Source organism: Octopus bimaculoides, chromosome 30 (assembly GCF_046866305.1).
Source record: "Octopus bimaculoides isolate indiv1 chromosome 30, ASM4686630v1, whole genome shotgun sequence".
Classification (NCBI taxonomy): Eukaryota; Metazoa; Mollusca; class Cephalopoda; order Octopoda; family Octopodidae; genus Octopus; species Octopus bimaculoides.
Genome location: NC_142957.1, coordinates 4,333,375 through 4,354,367, shown reverse-complemented (window position 1 = coordinate 4,354,367; position 20,993 = coordinate 4,333,375). Strand labels below are relative to the sequence as shown.

The 20,993-nt window shown below is 39.0% G+C and overlaps 2 protein-coding genes across 2 annotated transcripts; one reads left to right on the top strand and one right to left on the bottom strand.

Annotated features, from left to right (window-relative positions):
- Nucleotides 1–7,766: 7,766 nt before the first annotated feature.
- LOC149130149 (acyl-coenzyme A amino acid N-acyltransferase 1-like) lies at nt 7,767–20,993 on the top strand. The gene is made up of 2 exons (XM_089345905.1): nt 7,767–7,910; nt 18,884–20,993. The coding sequence occupies exon 2, from the start codon at nt 18,912–18,914 to the stop codon at nt 20,265–20,267; it is 1,356 nt and encodes a 451-aa protein (XP_089202031.1). The 5' UTR covers nt 7,767–7,910; nt 18,884–18,911; the 3' UTR covers nt 20,268–20,993.
- On the bottom strand, nt 11,828–15,868 carry LOC149130150 (uncharacterized). The gene has a single exon (XM_089345906.1). The coding sequence runs from the start codon at nt 12,885–12,887 to the stop codon at nt 12,186–12,188; it is 702 nt and encodes a 233-aa protein (XP_089202032.1). The 5' UTR covers nt 12,888–15,868; the 3' UTR covers nt 11,828–12,185.

The following is a 20,993-nucleotide window of genomic DNA, read 5'->3' as shown; positions in this document are numbered from 1 at the left end:
TAATGTATATCGGCTGAATGGACGTCAGTGATTGGTTGAAATTACAGAAATACGACAACTTTAACATGGAATAATTTATGGATTTCTTTTTTTTTTAAGAAGACTAAGAGAAAAAGATGTTTTATATGACACATTCTACCAGTGTTCCAAGTTTCAAAGTGTTTCGTTAATGAAAAATGTGGCCCCCATTTTAAAAAAGATCCCTCTTTTGAGTATAGGCTATTATATATGCCATGTTCAATACTCAAATCCGACAATATTGAATTGTCGTGAAACGTTATTAGTTAGAACGAGAAACTAGTTAATGATAAATTTAAGTCTTAAATTCTCTATGATGAAATGCTTTGTTTCTAAATTTCTATAAATGTAAAAATACGTATATAATAAATTAATGTAGAAACTTAATTCCTTTTACTTCTCGTTTCTTTCAACTTGTTGAATTCATTTCTGTATATTAATGAAACTTTATTTTTTTATGTGTAACGGTCAAAAAAATATAATCTATATCTTCAACATACATGCACGTAATAAACGCTCATCCACGTCTTGTCATGTATACATCATAACATTTACGCAGCCTAAACTAAACTAAACTAAACTTAGAGTTATGCTTAGTGATAAATACTTATAATTAAGTTATAAGTAACGAAATTATCACTATAGCTTTTAATTAATGAACAATAATATTCGTTATAACTTACGAATGAAAACATTATAAATAAAGATATAGTATATCCCACATTTCAACGACCTGTTGTTGTGATAAACAACCAATATATAAAAACTGGTGTCCGACCTGTTATACACATAAAATATGTATACTGAGTCAGGCACTTCATGCACTAATTCAGCCACGTAGCCAACCGATTGCAACTGGGAGTGCTATCTTGATAGCTGGGGATGCTGAACAGGGGTACGGACAAAAGCCCCTACTTAAAGTGTGAAAGTGGACAAAAGCCCCATGCTATCTATCCTTGAAGATTCTCTTTTAAAGATGTTTTTCTAATTTTTAACTTTTACCATTGATAAACAAAAAATATTGTTGAAACTAGTTTGGTATATATGTAAATAAATGTATTTTAAACATTGAGGGGTTTTTGAAATTTAGGTGCATTTTCAACAACATATTTTCCCATATATATATATATATGCATATATGTACATATACATACACACACACACATGCATATATGGGTACAGGACGTCACCAACAGTAAACAACATGACTGTTGATGAAGGGTCATTCTTTATGTTACTTGTCCTGTTTTCCATTTGTTTCTCTTGCTTGCATATTGAACTCATTTGTTTTCATATTTCATGTTGTTCACTGTTGGTGACGTCCTGTACCCATATATGCCTGTGTGTGTTTGTATATATATATATATATATATATATATATATATATATATATGTGCATGTATATGTGTGTGAGTGTATGTATGTATGTAGGTATGTATGTAGATATATATACATATAAATATATATATATAAACACACACATATATATTTATATATATATATATATATATATATATATATATATATATATATATATATATATATATATCATTCAGATTTAATTGAATTAGGTACTTAATTGAGGCATCAGGCTGTGATGCACTGATACTTGGACATCCTTGCCACTTATTTGCTTTATATATATATATATATATATATATATATATATATATATATACGTATATATCAAAAGATACAACAAGGATATCCAGAGTTATTGCATTATCTCTAGATATTCTTGTTGCTTATTTTGATTTAAAATTGTATGGATAATACCGTATAAAATTCAGGTGCCTCAACTTAAGTACCATTTTCATCTGAATCTAAATTTTTGCTGAAGTCATCTGCCATACCCAAAGTACACACACATCAAAATAAGCAACAAGGATATCCGGAGGTAATTCATTACCTCCGGATATCCTTGTTGCTTATTTTGATTTTAATCACCTTACTTTGAAATTGTATGTATAATACCGTACGAAATTCTGGTGCCTCAACTGAAGTACCATATTTAATCTGAAACTAAATTTTTACTGAACTCATCTGCCATACCAAAAGTAAATATACATACATATATATATATATATATATATATATATATATATATAAAATATCCACTACTCAGGAAGAGACTATTCTAGAGTACATTCTGTCTTATCTTCGAAACGTATAGTCAGAATAGAGGCAGCTGATGAAGGAATATTCCAAGTGGCTTTCCGTTTTCCTATGTGTTCGTTCCGTTGTCTGTAGTTCATTGTTCTAACGTCCTGTAACCTGATATGCATATATATACACATGTAGATGTAAGTATGTACATATATGTGTGTATACATGTATATATATTCTTTGTATTATTATTATATATATATATATATATATATATATATATATATATATACATGCATATATATATATATATATATATATATATAATATATATATAGAGAGAGAGAGGTGACAGAGTTGGTATGTTAAAGCACGTGGTTGGATGTAGAAAGGACAAAATAGAATGAAAAAACTACAGAAGACTTGTATTATTTGGTCAAAGAATATATTTAAATCGTAATTTTAGAAAAATCTCACAACACATAAAATTTTATAACATTTTTCTAACATGACGATTGAAATATATTCTTTAACCATATAATACAAGTCTTCTGTAGTTTTTCATTCTATTTTATATATACACACACACATACATACACATAGATATATAGATACACACACTCACATACACACATATACAAACACACACACGGAGCAAATGTCATTTACTTTTTAAGTTCGAATGAAGTACGAAGGGTTACAAAGAGTTATCTCCCTGTACTGTAAACGAAAGAGAAAACGTCTGCTGTCCGTAATTTAGTTGATATGTTAGAAATAAAGATAAAGAAATCGCGAAACAAGATAAACGTTGGTTTGAAAGCAGGCACTAATTACCAGACTACTTGCTATTGCCCTCACCCCAGCCTGTCATTTAATATAAGGGTAGAAAATGAATATACCCTTCACAAAGTATAGGACAAAATCTCACTCAGGAAAAGGCTCCATTAGGACAAAAAAAAAAAAGAACAAGAAACAAATAATTTTCGAATTATATTTTTTGTTTGAAGCTGGCAGAACTGTTAGCACTCTGGGCAAAACGCTTAGTGAGTTTTGAGTTCAAATTCCACCAAGTTGACATTGCTTTTTAATCTTTTGGGGTCAATTAAATAAGTACCAGTTATGCACTGGAGTTGATGTAACTGACTTAATCCCTTTCCTCTAAATTTCAAGACCTTGTGCCTTCAGTAGAAAGGATTATTATTATTATTATTATTATTATTATTATTATTATTATTATTATTATTATTATTATTATTATTATTATTATTATTATTATTATTATTATTATTATTATTATTATTATTATTATTATTATTATTATTATTATTATTATTATTATTATTATTAAGGCGGTGAGCTGGCAGAATCGTTACCATGCTGGGCAAAATGGTTAGCGCTATTTTGTCTGCTGCTACATTCTGAGTTCAAATTCTGTGGAGGTCGATTTTACTTTTCATCCTTTTAGGATCGATTAAATAAGTACCAGTTATGCACTGGGGTCAATGTAATCGACTAAATCCCTTCCCCGAAATTCGAGCGAAATCATGCTTCCAGTAGAAAGAATTATTTGTAATTTATGAACACCTCTCTGCAATGTAAAATATTGCTTTCAAATTTTGGCACAAGGGCAGCAAGGTCAGAGGGGAGGATAAGTTGACTAAATCAACCCCAGTATTCAACTGGTACTTATTTTATTGACCCCACCAAAAGGATGAAAGGTAAAGTCAACTTGAGCAGAATTTCAAGTCAGCAAATAAAGACGGGTCAGATGCCACTAAACATTTTGCTCGGTGTGCTAACGGTTCTGTTAGGTCACCATTTTTGTACAATGGAAAATATTACATTCATTATATAACAAGAGCACTCAGAGGGCACAAACCTCGGCCAAGGCAACACCAACCTCCTCTAAATGATTAGCCAGACATGATTTTTAAAATGAGAATATCTGAAATAAACTCCACTGCTCTCACAAACGAGAATACTAAAAATGAACCCGACTGCTCTCAAAAATTAAGTCAAAAAACAGGAAAAATAATCCAGAATCCTTGACAGTACTGGACCGATCCCAAAATCTAATCAGCTCGTACCAGTCACAAGGCTAAACATCCCTGAAAGTGCCATCCGAATCCATCCAGAGGTTCTTGAGATATCTTGTCCAAAGTTAAACAAACATGACTGGAAACGATACCTCTGCATTTGCTAAGGCGGAAATAATAACCCCAATCACACACACACAAAAAAAAAAATGAATATACACCCTCTCCTCAACTTACGACCAAGTTCTGTTCTGACTGACAGGTCGTAAGTCAATCTGGTCATATGTCGGATTTATATCTTTCATGACTATTTTCGTTCAAATGCAGTTGTTACTTGAAAGCGACCGAGTGAGAGACAGTGGCAGGCAGTGGACACCTGGATCTGAAGGAGGCCTGCATTGCCAGATGCTGACCAAAGTCTGAAAATCGATTATCTTTTTATTTCTTTATTTTTTGTGGTCATAAGTTCAGATGGTTGTCAGTCACAAAGGTTGTAAATCGAGGAGAAATTGTAATTAAAAGAACATTATACTGTAGCTTTAAAAAAATAAAAACAAGGAGTGGCTGTGTGGTAAGTAGCTTGCTTACCAACCACATGGTTCCGGGTTCATTCCCATGCGTGGCACCTTGGGCAAGTGTCTTCTACTATAGCTGCGGGCCGACCAAAGTCTTTTGAGTGGATTTGGTAGATGGAAACTGAAAGAAGCCTGTCGTATATATGTATATATATATATGTGTGTATGTCTGTGTTTGTCCCCCCAAATTCGCTTGACAACCGATGGTGGTGTGTTTATGTCCCCGTAACTTAGCAGTTCGGCAAAAGAGACCGATAGAATAAGTAATGGGCATCCAAAGAATAAGTCCTGGGGTCGATGTGTTCGACTAAAGGTGGTGCTCCAGCATGGCCACAGTCAAATGACTGAAACAAGTAAAAGAGTAAAGAGTAAGTACAATATTGGGAACCTCATTTTGTGTTTTACCACAACTTGATGCTCTGCCCAATGCTATTGAGAACTTTCTCCATGGTCTTTCTCTCTCTATCAACTGCATATTTGACTTTGAGACAAAATATATTTTTCACAAATATTCCCTACCTTACAAAAACTATATCAGCTAAGCAAATGGCCTTCCTTAAATGTATAAAAAAAGTTATTACATAATCTGATCACTATTTCAGAAAATTATCGCTGCTCCCTTTGAACATGTAAAAGGTAAATTTAGATGGGGCAAAATGAGTAAGCCAAGATAAAGCATGTTTGCTGCTTCAGTTCTCCAGAGATACATTTGAAAACACTCATACATATCAATATCCAAGTCTAGAGAAGTCTCACATAAAACAAGTTACACAAGTGATAAGATTAAATGAATTTCGATCTGCAAGTTAATAAACACCTGCTTATGGTGGCATAGACATTTTTCTGTATGTAATTCAATCCTGATTCATTAAGAAGTATGGTTAGTAGTCAAGGAGTTGGTTTTCAACTCTAGTCACAATGCATACTAATGAGGACAAACATTTTTACTAATCACTCAAGCGAATAAAAGCCTTGTGAGTTAGGTAGTCAGAAACAAGTAAATGCATTGCCCTCAAGCGCATGCATATATATACATACACACACACATATATGTATATATTCATATACATATAGATATATATCTGTATCTATATCTATAAGGCCAGTTGACATTGCCGTAGCCGCAGATTATTCTCTTTCCAAAGCACTGCCATAACAACTTCGGTGTTTGTCTTGTGGTATGAGCAGGTGCCCCATCTTGACGGGACCATGTGTGAAGCCTACTTCGAATGGCCTTCACGCATTTTTCTTGTGGGGATACCTGCAAGCGAGCGATCTTATCAACAAACCGGAGACCCTGGTGCACGTGAAAGAGAATAACCTTCCTTGTTACACTTTATCTATATGTACATGTCTCTGCTTCCTCCTACTCCCACACCTAACTAACTCTCTCTATTTCTAAACTGCCGTTTGTATATGCAGTTTTATTTCTTTAGGCATCAGTTTCTACTTAGAGACGAAAGTAAAATTCATAGCACAGAAACGAAAATTAAACTTTAGAAACAGCAACGCTGCCATAACTTACGTGGAAACCATGAGCATGCTTTCATGGGAGATAATCAGAGAAAGACTTGAAAGTAAACCTAAGATCGTAATACTTCGCTTAAAGTAACATAAATATAACAAAAATCCAGAATCCTTACTGAATCGATCCAAAAATCTAATCATTTTGTACCAGTCATGAGGCCAAACATCCTTGAAAGTTTCATCTGAATCCATCCAGCGCTTCTTGAGATATCTTGTGCACAGACAAACAAGCAAACAAACACAACTGAAAACAATACCTCTGCCTCCGCTGAGGCAGAGGTAATAAATAGGTATTTGGTTGTCTTATCTGTAACTTTCAGTTTTTAATTATTCAGTGAAGTAATCGGTAGGTGTATATGTTGTTGAATAGAATAATTTTTAAGGTATTATACGAGGTTAATTCATGTAGAAGTGTTTAGTATATTAATTAAATAGGTAACTAATTATTGCAATGTAAAGATCCTAAGACTTATGGTTTGTAAGCCAATTACTTATTCTATCGGTTTCTTTTGCCGAACCGCTAAGTGACGGGGACGTAAACACACCAAGGCTGTGAAAGATGTCAGAACATTTATAAAGGGGTCTTACAGCTGTTTCCGGGATATTTCATATTTCCCTTCATCAGAGACGGTGCGAGAAAATGGTTAAGGAATAGTTATTACAGAAAAGATATGAAATGCAGAGTGAAATGGAGGAATGAAAACAGATCTGAGATATGTAAGGATATTGTATCTGCAATTCCATTATTTAAGCAGAGTGGTGTATGTATAAGTTTTCTGTACATTGTGTGTAAATTCCAAAAGGAAGAATTGATATATATATATATATATATATATATATATATATATACAATAATATTAGGGATAAAAATCCAAATTTACAGGTAAAAACTCAATTAAGTTCAATTTATTAAAAATTAAAATTAAATTAAGTTTCACAGTATAAAATATATAGCTTTAGGGAAAAGAACCAAAGTTCATGAACTAATCCATGAAAATCCACATTCACATATAGAAAAATTAATAAGTAAATATCATAAGATAAAGATATTTATTATCTTTATCTTATGATATTTACTGTGTATTATATTATACTTATTTATCGTGCTTTTACTTATTAATTTTTCTATATGTGACTGGATTTTCATGGATTAGTTCATGAACTTTGGTTCTTTTCTCTAAAACTATATATTTTATACTGTGAAAGTTAATTTAATTTTAATTTTTAATAAATTGAATTTAATTGGGTTTTCAACCTGTAAATTTGGATGTTTATCCCTAATATTATTATTATTATTATTATATATATATATATATATATACATATATGTGTATATATACATATATCATTTCCTCCTTTCTGTCTATCTCTTCTCCTCTACCATTACTATCACTCGTCGTTCTTTTCCTATCACCTATCCTTCTTTTTCACTATATCTATTCCCGGCTTTCTATCTTTAGTCCTCTCCTTCTCTTCCTCATCCCATCACCCTTCCTTGTTTCAGTTTATCTATAGGTACATGTCTCCCCTTCCTCCTACTCTCACACCTAACTCACAAACAATGTTTATATCCCAGAAACGAAATTTGGAAGGTTCATTCAGTGTCTTAACTACATGAACTGTTAAATGAGAATTTATTAAATCAGAGGTGAGATATAATTAATTTACATACATTACTTTGTTTTTATTCACAATAGTAAAACGTTTAACTCAATTACAACTGTGACCTAACTTCTACAGAGCGGGTTGAAGTTTTGATGGCAAACCTACACAATTGGGACTCGATTCTGTTTCTGCACAAATAGATATTTTTAAATGAAATTTTCTATAAATATTCTTCAGATGGTGTAGATTCGGATCATATGGGAATTTGTGAGAAAGTCTTTTTCTGTGGGTGGGAAGAAGAGGGCATTCCTACAGATGTGAACCCCACTTCTACTTTCTTGCCTCATAACTTACAGAAGGTTGTTTAAAGAAGGCCAGCAATTGCCCATGCATATCAGTTTACCCTTTTCATGCCACCAACGTTGTTCAAGGGAATACAGCTTTGGCACAAGTGATGTCGCAACTCATTTCTACAGCTGAGCGAACTGGAGCAACGTGAAATAAAGTGTCTTGCTCAAGATCACAACACACAACCCACTCTGGGAATCAAACTCACAATGTCATCACTGCGAGCCCGACGCTTTAACCAGTGAGCCATGTGCCTTCACAATGTAGATATAAAACATCGCGTGTCAACATAAGTTAATGTACACATCATAATAGATGCTTATCACAATGTCAACATACATTAATCTACACATATCCCATGTAAATATAGATTAGATGTGCCTCTTCTTCTAAACGTCCATGCCTCTTTGCAGATCTTTCGTTAGTCCTTGTTTCATACATTGGGATAAATATAAAGCTTTCCTTTCATAAGTCCCAAGTTAAAATATACCTCACGCTGTAGATGTAGATTAATATATACACATCACATGTATACATAGTTTCATTTATAAATCATATACGCACAGGTTAATCGATACCTGTCACAATGTAAACACGGCTTTCTAAAAAAATGTTTTATTTCTTCAATTTTTTATCCAGCCGAACCACTTATGTTTATGTATATTTTTTTTGTATGTATTATGTGTTTATGTGTGTATGTAGTATGTAAAGTAATGCCTCGGCGTAGGAGTTAATTTATTCCCGGATGCCACTCGTAAAGTAGAGCGATAATTTTCCATAGCAGCAATGTTATAAATCGTAATTCCTTCCCAGACAAAATATTTTACCTATACAACTTGTGGTGAGATGGAGGAAGAAGACAACAAGAAGCAAAAGGCCAGAATGAAGCGTTGGACCTTACCTTGCCGACCGCAGAGGGGTACACGATCGCTCCTAATCAGAACACGTCTATCTCGTAACGTCGCTGTTTTCTCACTGGCCTCACGTGCTAGCCTTCGACCTCGTGTCGCCGACTTCCGATCTGACACTTCCGGTCTGGCCCTTCCAGTCTGGCTTCACCTCTGTTTGCCTCACCCCTCTCCACCACAACACACAGCTCATCAAAGCCCACAACACCGGCTCTCCCACTCGCTCCTCTCTCCCGAACTACCTTAATTGGTTTCATAATCAGCCAACCAGGGAGGAGGGTACCGCTCCCTCTGTGGTCGCTGTGCGACGCCGGGACTGGCCTGAGTTCCTGGCGCGCTGCCTTCATCATCTTGCCTACTGCTGCTGTCTTCATCATCCTGCCCACTGCAGCTGGTTCCATCCCCTGAAGGACTGACAATCTTCCGCACATCCAAAACGTGGCGTGGCATACCATCGACTGAGACGTTGTTCTTTGAATTGATGGAGGTTATAGTTCCTTTCCCCCATTGTGATGTGCACCGTGCATTTGGGGGTTTTACCCAAACTTCTTCCCCGATCTGCACGAAGGTGTGCTCGTCTTCTCCCCGGAGTCGCATTGATGCAATACACGGGTGCCTCCACTCGTACCTGAATATTGCCCTGTGTGGCACCGACTCCTCAGCCTGTCCTGACCTGGACGACATATTGCACCAAAATACGGCCTCGATTGGCGAAATGTGGCCCCTCTCTGCCACGGTCTTGATGGTACGATGATACCTTTCCACCACTCCATTTCCACTTGGCCGGTATGCCGCCCTGAAGAAGCGGCTGACCTGCCACCCGTCAAGCACTTCTTTCAGCACCTCCGAGCGAAATGCAGTGCCATTATTCTGCAGCAGCTCATCCACGGGGCCTCGTTCCAGGAATATCCCATTTAACACTCCTGCGATTTCCTCTGCAGTCCACGTCTTCATCTCCCTCCATATGGCCATCCGCCCCGGTCCGCAGTCAACCATTGAGAGGTACGTCCCCTGCCGGTAGTGTGTTACGTCCACTGCCAGTCGTTTCCAGTTGTGGGCCACTGGAATACTTCCCGCCTCATGTACGCCCGGAGCAGGGTCAATAGACTGGCACCTGTCACAGCTGCTAACCACTCTCTGCACGCTCCGCCTCGTTACCTCGGAGTCAACTTTCCTGGCGAAGAACAACGTCCTGTCCACTCCCATGTGATGCATAGTATGCAGTCTCCTCAACTCCGAGTCACTCAGACAACATACTGCAGCCACAGCCTGCTCCGCATCCTCTGGCACCTGCAACCAAGCTCGCTTTACCCTGGTTAGGACGTCTGCCCTGTTCTTTTCGGAAGGCACAAATATTACGCTCAGCTCCAGATCGAACTCAGCGGTTAGCTCCCGCAATATTCCCAATCGGCGCTTTACCAGCATCTCCGCAGCCCCTTTGGTTCGCACCCTCCGCTCATTGGTGAGGACTGTCATCACCTAACCAAGCACAGTGGTCGAATCGGTTCTAATCTCGATGGTGCACAGCCCCCACTTCAAGGCCAGGTTCACCCCCTTCAGCACGGCATCCAACTCCGCTACGTTGATATGGTTGCAGTAATCCATCTTCCTGAGCCAGGCTGCATCTTCCACCACGGTGCCTCCCATTTCCAAGACAACCCCTATTGTGATGCTACTGGCGTCACACCAAACGATCCCACTCTTTGATTTGGGAACATACCAACTGCCCCTCACTGGATACTCTGCTCTCTCTCTGACCAAGACTTCCTGCATCATGTCGGTCGTTTTCTCCCCAACTCTGTCATTCCACTTTGCTCCTTCGGCTCATCTCTTGATGAAGCTACATGCTGTCCGAAGCCATCCTGCAACCGGGTAATGTCCCACCAGCTTCCCGCACACCGAGAACAGTTCCCGCCTACTCACGCTGGTGCCCAGTTCAGGGATCTCGTTTCCTCTCCGGAACACCAGCTCGCCCGATCTGTCTTTTTGTAGCTTCAGCCACAGCGCAGCTCCTCCCACCATCGACTCAGGCGGCTTCGCAATCAGCCCGAACCTCTCCAGGTGTCTCACTACCTTGGTGGCTCTTACTACAGTCTCGTCAACCAAAATGTCGTCGATGTAGGAACTGGTGGCCTTCCTTATACTCTCCTCTTTCCCTAGGACGGACTTGAGCACCATCGCCTTAATTTTCGGAGCGGAATTCAGCCCGAAACCCAGCCTGGTTAAACAGTACGTCCGGCCCTTGTACCGCACCAGCTGGTATCGCCACAGCTTGTCACTCACACGGAGCTGCAAATATGCCGACTTCAAGTCGACGATCGTCGCTGCCTTGGTCAACTGTCTGCACACACGTAACGTCTCACCGCAAACGTCTGTTGCCTCGCCTCCCGTGTGGCACGATATATGGTCGTTCAGCTCCCTAAAGTCCAGCACTGGTCTGACTTTTCCTTTCGTCGGCTGCACCACCGCCATCAGAGGCAGCACTCCACTCACCACCTCCTCTTTCCACGGGACAAGGACTCCTTCCTTGATCCATCTCTCTACCCCCTCGTCGAACTCGACGCCGGCGTGACCTTTCAACGTATGCTGGTAGCAGTTCACCCTGTTCTTTAGCAGTGGGGGCTCGTCCTTCCATCGCCACTCTATCGTCCACCTCCGACCATCAAACGCCGCCTGAAAATCTTCGTCCTCGATGGGGCTCTGCTCTCCCTGGCGGTCCCGACTCACGGCGCACGATGCCCCCACGCTTCCGAACTTGACCTCATCTCCTGCAATCCTAACGCCACCAAGACGGTTGATGGCGTCCATCCCCAACACCACGTCAATCTCATCTACCAAGTGGCCAACTACAATTGCTTGCAGCGTTAGCTTTGCTCCCTGCACCTCAGTAATGCCTTCACAGCGTACCTGTCTTCCGTCGACTGCCCTCACACTGCTTTCTCCACTCCACGTCTCTACCACTCCCGGAGTCATCAGGGTCGTTGTACAGCCCGTGTCCACAAGGGCACGCGACACCTTCCCATCCACTAGCACATCAACAACGGGTAGAAAAAATTGCGCTTTTATTGATCTGAAAGTGAGACCGCTGGCGCAGTAGTCTCCTTTAGACCGTTTCCCTGCAGACATTTGCTGGCTATATGTCCCGTTTCACGACAGCGGTAGCAGATGACCTCAGGCTTAGGTAACTTACAGTCTCGCACCATGTGCGGGCCCTGACACCGGAAACACTGTCCTTTGAACGGTCGCACACGTTCCTTGTTCGACCCCTCTACGACACTCCTTGGCCGGCCACCTTTTGCTGTAGCCGCGGCTGCCACTGGTGACGACCTACGACAGGAAACTAACATACGAGCTCTCGATATTATATCCGCCATGGGCATGGTGCTCACGTCCGGCAGTTTCTGCAATTCGACCGACAGGTGGTCAGGAAACCCAGTCACAAACGCCAACTTTACCGTTTGATCCAGCGATTCTCCCTCGTACCCCGCAAGTCTAGCCAACCTCCTAAGTTCGTTGGCAAACACGTCAACCTGTTCGCCGGTCCACTTCGCTCTCCCCAGGTGAACGTACGCCTCAAACATTCCTTCTGCGAAGGCCTCCATCAAGCGGATTTCTATTTTCTCCGCGCTAACTTGGTCCCTCTCTTCCATCTCTAAAAATAGCGCCAACGCCGGACCATCCAAGTAGAGCGGTAGAAAACTTGCCAAGTCGCATATCCCTTGGAGCTTCGCGACCAGCTTCATCTTCTTTAGCCATGCGACCATGTCCGTGTCGCCGCAAAACGGCTTAATTATATCAATAGCAATCCGGACTACACTGATAATTTTTTTTTTTTTTCTTATGGGCCGAAATAGCTTGTGGTGAGATGGAGGAAGAAGACAACAAGAAGCAAAAGGACAGAATGAAGCGTTGGACGTTACATTGCCGACCGCAGCGGGGTACACGATCGCTCCTAATCAGAACACGTCTTTCTCGTAACGTCGCTGTTTTCTCACTGGCCCCACGTGCTAGCCTTCGACCGTGTGTCGCCGACTTCCGATTTGACACTTCCGGTCTGGCTTCACCTCTGTTTGCCTCACGCCTCTCCACCACAACACACAGCTCATCACAGCACACAACACCACAAAACTTATAATACTTGTAAATAAATGGCAATGAACCGAATCCAACGACTGGCACCCATGCCAACCTCTCCTTCATTGGACACTAAACCCTGCTTGCGAAGACCTGTTGGGGCAAGTGAAATCGTAATTGAACCATACTCGATGACTGGCACCTGCGCCAGTGGGGCACTAACAGCACCGTTCGAGCGTGATCATTGCCAGAGCAACTGTCTGGCTTCCGTGCTAGTGGCCCGTAAATAGCACCATTTGAGCGTAATCGTTACCAGCGTTGCCTTCTAGCACTTGTGCTGGTGGCACGTTAGAAAGTCACTCGAGCGAGGTCGCTGCCAGTGCCGTTGGACTGGCTCCCGTGCAGGTGGCATGTAAAATCACCCACTACACTCTCGGAGTGGTTAGCGTTAGGAAGGGCATCCAGCTGTAGAAACTCTGCCAGATCAAATTGGAGCCTGGTGCAGCCTTCTGGCTTGCCAGTCCTCAGTAAAATCGTCCAACCCATGCTAGCATGGAAAGCGGACGTTAAACAATGATGATGATGAAAACAACAGTAGAATGTAAAGAATATTTTATGTAAAGTAAGAAGAATGTCAAGATCATTTATAATAACAAATATTATTTATAATTGTTTTCTGCATCACTTTCACTCGCACTATACTCATACACACTGTCACTTGTAGATGCGATCGCCCATTCACAAGCACTCATAGACGGACTTGTAGAATACCTTTTTAAAAAACAAGTTTAGAGTTGCAGCATGGAAGGTGTTTATAAGCCATTTAAGAAACACACAAAAACCATTAGATTCATTTCAACATTTAAATTTAATTTGCCAAATATTTTCGTCGCTTTGAGACCGCGACCTGTTCACTGACAAAATTCTGTGCTGCATCTGAGAAAGTAACAGTTAGTTCATGATATATATATGTACGTATGTATGTGTGTATGTATGTTTGCCTATATGTATGTATGTGTGTGTGTAATTAGGTAAGTGTGTAGACGTGTCTATGTGTGTGTGTGCATGTGTATATACATGTGAACGTATGTTTACGTACTGAAAATGTGTGTCAGTTCAAGGTGTATACATGACTGTTACTTTGTTGAAGGTTGTATACCCACACACACACATATACATATGCATATACATATATATAGACACACATACATATATGTGTGTGTGCGTTTGTCCCTGTCACCACAGTCTAACGGTGAATGGATACAACATCTTTGATACATATATGCACATATAACTTTGTGCTTAGAAGAGGCTTTTCTTCGCTCTCTATAAACTTCTCAGTAACATGCAGAAGCGCTTCTTGTGGTAGTTGAAACTTTTGCACTCAGTTTTAAAAATTTGCATCTTGTGCTTGAAAAATAAAACTCGTAAACTTGAGGTCTTGTACAGCTGGTCCTCGTAAAGTTAGGCATTACTGCATATTTGTGTAAGTACTGTATATGTAGTACTGGAGGTCCGTGAACATGTTAGGCTGACAAACCTTTCAATATCCTGGGGTCAGTGGGAAACCTCATGTAAAATAAAAGAGGTCCTCGGTAGTGAAAAGGTTGGGAACCACTGCCTTATACGTATATGGGTTCACAGTTTCGTCACAAGGCCAGCAATGTCGAGGGGATGAAAGGCACAGTCGACCGCGGAGGAATTTGAACTCATCACATTTGTATTCACATATAACATGATATATATCTAAGATCCGATTGTTGATGGTATTGTTGTTTGAAAGACAGTTGACTGTGTTTTGTGAGAGATGTTGCTGTTATTTCTAGCACATCTAAGGACCATATACATGCTGTCCTGTTTGATTGTGGTGCTATTAATAACGATTCTTTTTGTTATAGGCACAAAACCTGAGATGTTATGGGAGAGGGCTAGTCGATTGCATCACACCCAGTGCTCAACTGGTACTTGTTTAATTGACCCCCAAGAGGGGTCTCTCTTTTGTCTCATACTTGTTTTAGTCATTAGACTGCGACCATGCTGGGGCACTACCTTAGAAATCTTTAATCGAATGAAATCGATCCTGGTACTTTGTTTTTCTTCTTTAATATCGGTATCTATTCTGTAGGTTTCCTTCAATAAGCAGCCAAGTTACGGTACCGTAAACAAACTGACACCAGTTGTCAAGCAGTAGTGGGGAACACGCACGAACGCACACACACACGTATATATACACACACATGTTTTTTCTACTCTCGGCACAAGGCCTGAAATATTGGGGGAGGGGCCAGTCGATTAGACCGACATTAGTACGTAACTGGTACTTAATTTTTCGACCCCGAAATGACGAAAGGCAAAGTCAATCTCGTTGGAATTTGAACTCAGAACGTAAAGACAGACAAAATGCCGCTAAGCATTTCGCCCGGTGTCCTAATGTTTCTGGTAGCTCGCTGCTTTTTTATACTCACGTATATTGTGTTGTCTGGTGGTGGGGGGATCATACTGCCTTAATATCTAACACACTCTCCGCTTCAATTTCTACTCATTTATTATTTATATGAAGAAAATATATTAAAAAAGAATATAAATAATAAATGATTGGAAACTGAACTGGTGAGTGTGTTAGGTATTAAGGCAGTGTGGCTCTACTCAGGCACAAGAAAATTTGTTTCAATTCACGAATTCACATAAAGAATCTTGCAAACGAGATACAAAATCGAATCATATATACATCGCCATGATTGATCGCTGACCAAAACATTCAATTTTTTTTCTCCCTGTTTTTCTCCTTGTTTTCTCCGTATTCTTTCTGTTGAAGAGCGTAGCTCGAAACGTTAAAGACTTTCTCTATTCCCGAGCGTTAAACTAATACATCCTTTTGTTGTTTACACCCCCTGTCCTCGTCTGTTGTTGTTTTTTTCGTAAATTCTCCCGTATATATATATATATATATATATATATATATATATATATATATATATATATATATATATATATATGTATATATATATATATATTTATTTATTTATTTATTTATGTGTTTCAGCCAAGTGGCTGCGGTCATGCTGGTGCACCACCGTGTATATATATATATATATATATATATATATATATATATACTGGAGAATTTCTTTTAAATCTGTTTACAGGAAATGTTGTGAATGTGCAAATAATCTTCTATTCGACTATGCCGGCCACTTTCTAATGATGCAAACCAATTTTGGGGGGTTGCATCAAGCTGTGCCAATCTAATCTAAGATAAATATAATAATAATTATAATTTTTATAAATTTAATAATACAATAATCCTTGGATGGATTATTATTATTAAATATTCCTCCCAGCCAAGGTTTATTATTATTATTATTATTATTATTATTATTATTATTATTATTATTATTATTATTATTATTATTATTATTATAATAATAATAATAATAATAATAATATGGCAGCAAGCTAACAGAATCGTTAGCATACCGATCGAAATGCATAGATGTATTTCGTCTGTCACCACTTTCTGAGTTCAAATTTCACCGAGGTCGACTTTACCTTTCATCCTTTCAGGGTCGATAAACTCAGTACCAGTGAAACATTAGGGTCGACGTAATCGATCGGTCTTTTCACCCCAAATTTCAGTCCTTGTTCCAATAGTAGAAAGGATTATCATTATTATTATTATTATTATTATCATTACTATCGTTATTACCATTATAAGGCGCTGAGCTAGCAGAATCGTTAGCATGCCGGCCGAAATGCTTGGAGGTATTTCGTCTGTCTTCGTGTTCTGAGTTCAAATTCCGCCGAAGTCAACATTGCCATTCATTCTTTTGGGGATGATTAATTAAGTACCAGTTACGTACTTGCGTCGATATAATCGACTTAATCCCCTCCCCCCGAACTGCCCTTGTGGCAAAATTTTGAAATCATCGTCATCATTACTATTATTATTATTATTATTATTTATATATTAGCAGTAGGCATCCGTGGGTCTCCAGAGGCCATGGCTCTACACCTGAAGAAATCTTAGCTGCTGATGGCAGTGCAGTCTTTTGTGACTGAACCCAGGACCATGTGATCGTGACACTCAACCAAAATACTTGAAATTTTTAAGGGACACTTTGGAAAAAGGACTGGATGGTTATGGCGAATTTATTTCGATCATAAACTTTCTGGACCAGGAAAGACCTGTGGCTAAGGTGATAATGTAGGAGAGCTCATGTGTACCCCCAGTTTGCTAGAAATCACAGCCAAATCACACTTAAATTACATCCTACAATCTTTGAAAATAAAGGACACATTGGATATTGTAGTACTAGATACACATTGCGAGACAGAAAGGTCAAATAATCTTGGCTTAGGTATCTTTGATCATAGGCCTGCTTTTTTCAAGAGTGGCCGTGGGAGAGCTCTGTGTGTACCCTCACTTTGCTAGAAATAGCAGTCAACTCTCCTTTTAATTACACTACTGTCTTGTTAAAGGATTTGACACATTGGATAATGTAATCTTAGATAGTGCCTGAGAGAAGGATGGAATGGTCATAGTTGGGGTGTCTTTGGTTATAAGCTTGATGGCTGAGGGGGTGACCTGGGGCAAAAGTGATTTGTAAAATGCTACTAGCCAATGTAGGAGAGTTATGTGGAGCTTCAAGTTGCAAGAAATAGCAGCCAAATCTCCCTTAAATTACACCCTACTCCCATGAAAAAGAGTGACACATTTGATAATCTAGTCCTAGATACACAATGCCAAGAGGATACAATGGCTGTGGTTGGATCATCACTGATCATATGCTCTATGGTCACAGTTGGAATGTCTCTGGTGATAAGCCTGCTTTATCAAGACCTCTCTTTATGGCAGAATTAGCCCCCAGCGCATGGCTAGTACTTGTTTTCAGCTGAGCTGACTAGTGAAACTTAAAGGGCAGTCCCTTGCTGAAGGATATGATGCAACACCTGGACTGAGAACTGAAGTCGTGACCTACTGATAGGATTCGTGACCAGATTTTGCCTCCGATGTCACTTTGTCCACGTCTTTTTGTCCGATATATTTCTATGCATACATGTGTGTGACTTTGTGTGTGGGCATGAGACAGAAAGAGAGAGAGACAGAGAAAGAGAGAGAGAGAGAGAGAGTGTGTGTGTGTGTGTGTGTGAGAGAGTGTATATATGTAGATATACATTGTTCTACCTTGGGATAGAACTTCCAGTAACAACACAAACTTTCTCACTCATAGCACCTGCATGTTCTGAAAATGTAAATTTCCCATACGAAGGGCACTTCATATTCAAGGCTCTGATGAAGCTATAAGATGTTATCCTGGTACTCAACTAAGAGTCCACAACATCATATTGGAAGAACAGCTGTAAGCTAATGATTTTCATTATATAACATCTAGCTTTTTCCAGTGTTGTCTCTTTGATTTCTACATATTTATATATATAGAGTTCAAACTTACAGGAACCAAACGAGGAAGAAAGGGGAACAACATGCAATCGTATTAGTTTGACGCTGAGGATGAATGGGAAAATCTTTGATGTTTCGATAAATATTACATTTGATCCTGTTTCTATTTAATTCCTATGTTAATAAGTAATTAAAGTCACTGTTTTAATAACAAAACCTGCTTGTCTCAATCTTGAATTTTTATCTAAAACAACCCATTTTATTTATTAATTTTTTTTTCTGCAGTCCTGCAAGTATACACTGACCGAGAAAGATGATCCTCCATCCATCCTACCAACTACTCTCTGCTCTACGTCACACACCCAGCTACCCAACAGTCTTACCCAGAGTGCTAGTTTCAACCCGCTGCCCAGTTTCGGTAACAGTGAATCCAGAAAATGGTTTGGTTGATGAGCAATTGTCTGTGAGTGTTTCTGGTTTGAAACCTGAAGAAAATGTCACAGTCAGTGCCACAATGGAACAGAGCTCAAAGAAAAGAGAATCCGTTTTCAGGTCTTTCGGACATTTCAAAACTTCAGTTGACGGATGTGTTAATCTGGTCACTGATCCATGTTTAGCGGGAACTTACACTGGAATTGATCCCATGGGATTATTTTGGAGTATGACTCAAGTAGTTGGAAAACATGGTAGAATTAATACTGATGATGCCACCAAATCTTTGGATTGCACTGTGATGGTCCACCCTGGTCATATCTCGCAGCATTCTGAGTTTACTTCTGATATAAAACCATTAGCAACCAAATTAGTTCAACGATCGTTTATGAGATCTGGTGTCCGCAAAATCACAGTTAACCATGGAAGACTTCGGGGTAGTTTATTCATACCAAGTGATGAAACATCCAACAGACAACGACGACGATATCCTGCTGTGATAGATCTGTTTGGTAGCACTGGTTCTTTGATAGAATCCAGAGGTGCTTTGTTAGCGTCCCATGGATTTATAGCTTTAAGTTTGGCCTATTTTGCTTATAAAGACTTACCTTCAGTCGTCACAGAAGTTGATTTTGAATATTTCGAAGAGGCTATTGAATGGCTTATTAACCATGAGCAAGTTTCCAGTGAGAATGGTATAGGTGTTTTAGGGCTATCTCTAGGAGGGGTAATAGCTGTATACATGGCCAAAGAGTGTCCGCAAGTAAGCGCTGTTATAAGTATTAATGGCCTCCCAAACTTCTTTATATTTGGCATCCGCCATAACGGTAAACAGGTGCCATATCACTCTTCAATGGTCTATGGCCTTACTGTAATGAAGGATGATGGATTTATAAGTACAAATTGGAAAATAGAGGAATCTAAGTCGTTTTATTTAGACGAGAGTTCCCGTAGTAAAGTATTGCTTTTAGTTGGTGGTGATGACAACTTATATCACACTTGTGACTATTACCTCTGGCACAACAACTTAACTCCAGCGAAAAGAAAAGATGTTGAATTAATTATATACGAAGGTGCTGGTCACGTCTTGGAACCTCCATACACGCCATTGTTTAACAGTATTTATCATCCGAAAATGGGGCAGACATTTATTTATGGTGGTTACCCTCAACAACATGCTGAGGCACAAGAAAAGTCCTGGTTAAAGATTAAGGAATTTTTTACCGAAAATCTATAAAAATTTTGACTGTGATTGTTATATCAGTGTGCAATGCATCAAATATTTACTGATTGCACCTGTCAGCTTGTTGCAGGGAATGAGGTAATCATTTGATCACCATAAATGAATTATTTGTGCAGGTTGACCAGCAAGAAATTGCAGAAGCGTCCTTCTCAGACCGGAAACACTACCAATATATAAGAGACAAGAATACTAATGATGGTTGTTTGCATTATAAAAGTAGGGGTGGCCACAGATGAGTCGGTATCAGTCGGGTTAACCCATTAGCCTTTAAATTGGTGATATCTGACCAAAATATTCTACATGTTTTATATTCAAACTGTCACGTTTAGCTTCTCACACCTGCCCTACAATGTCATTCTAAATTAAAACAATCACATTTTTGAAATCTGAAAGCTATGAGATAATGCATGATTAATTGAAAACAAGGCCAGATCCAGCCTCTCATACCTACCCTACAATGACATTCTAAAACTAAACAATCACATTATTGAAATCTGAAAGCTTTGAGATAATGCATCATTGACTCAAAAGAATGTGAATTAATAAGCATCACATTTAGCAATAATCTGAATGCTAAAGAGTTAATGTCTATAGTTGTGATAATGATAATGTTTGTGATGATGCTGATGATGATGGTGTGATAAATATGCTAATAATGTTTCTGAGGATGATAATATTTGTAATGTTGGCATTGAAATAAAAAGATGTTTATGTTATTAA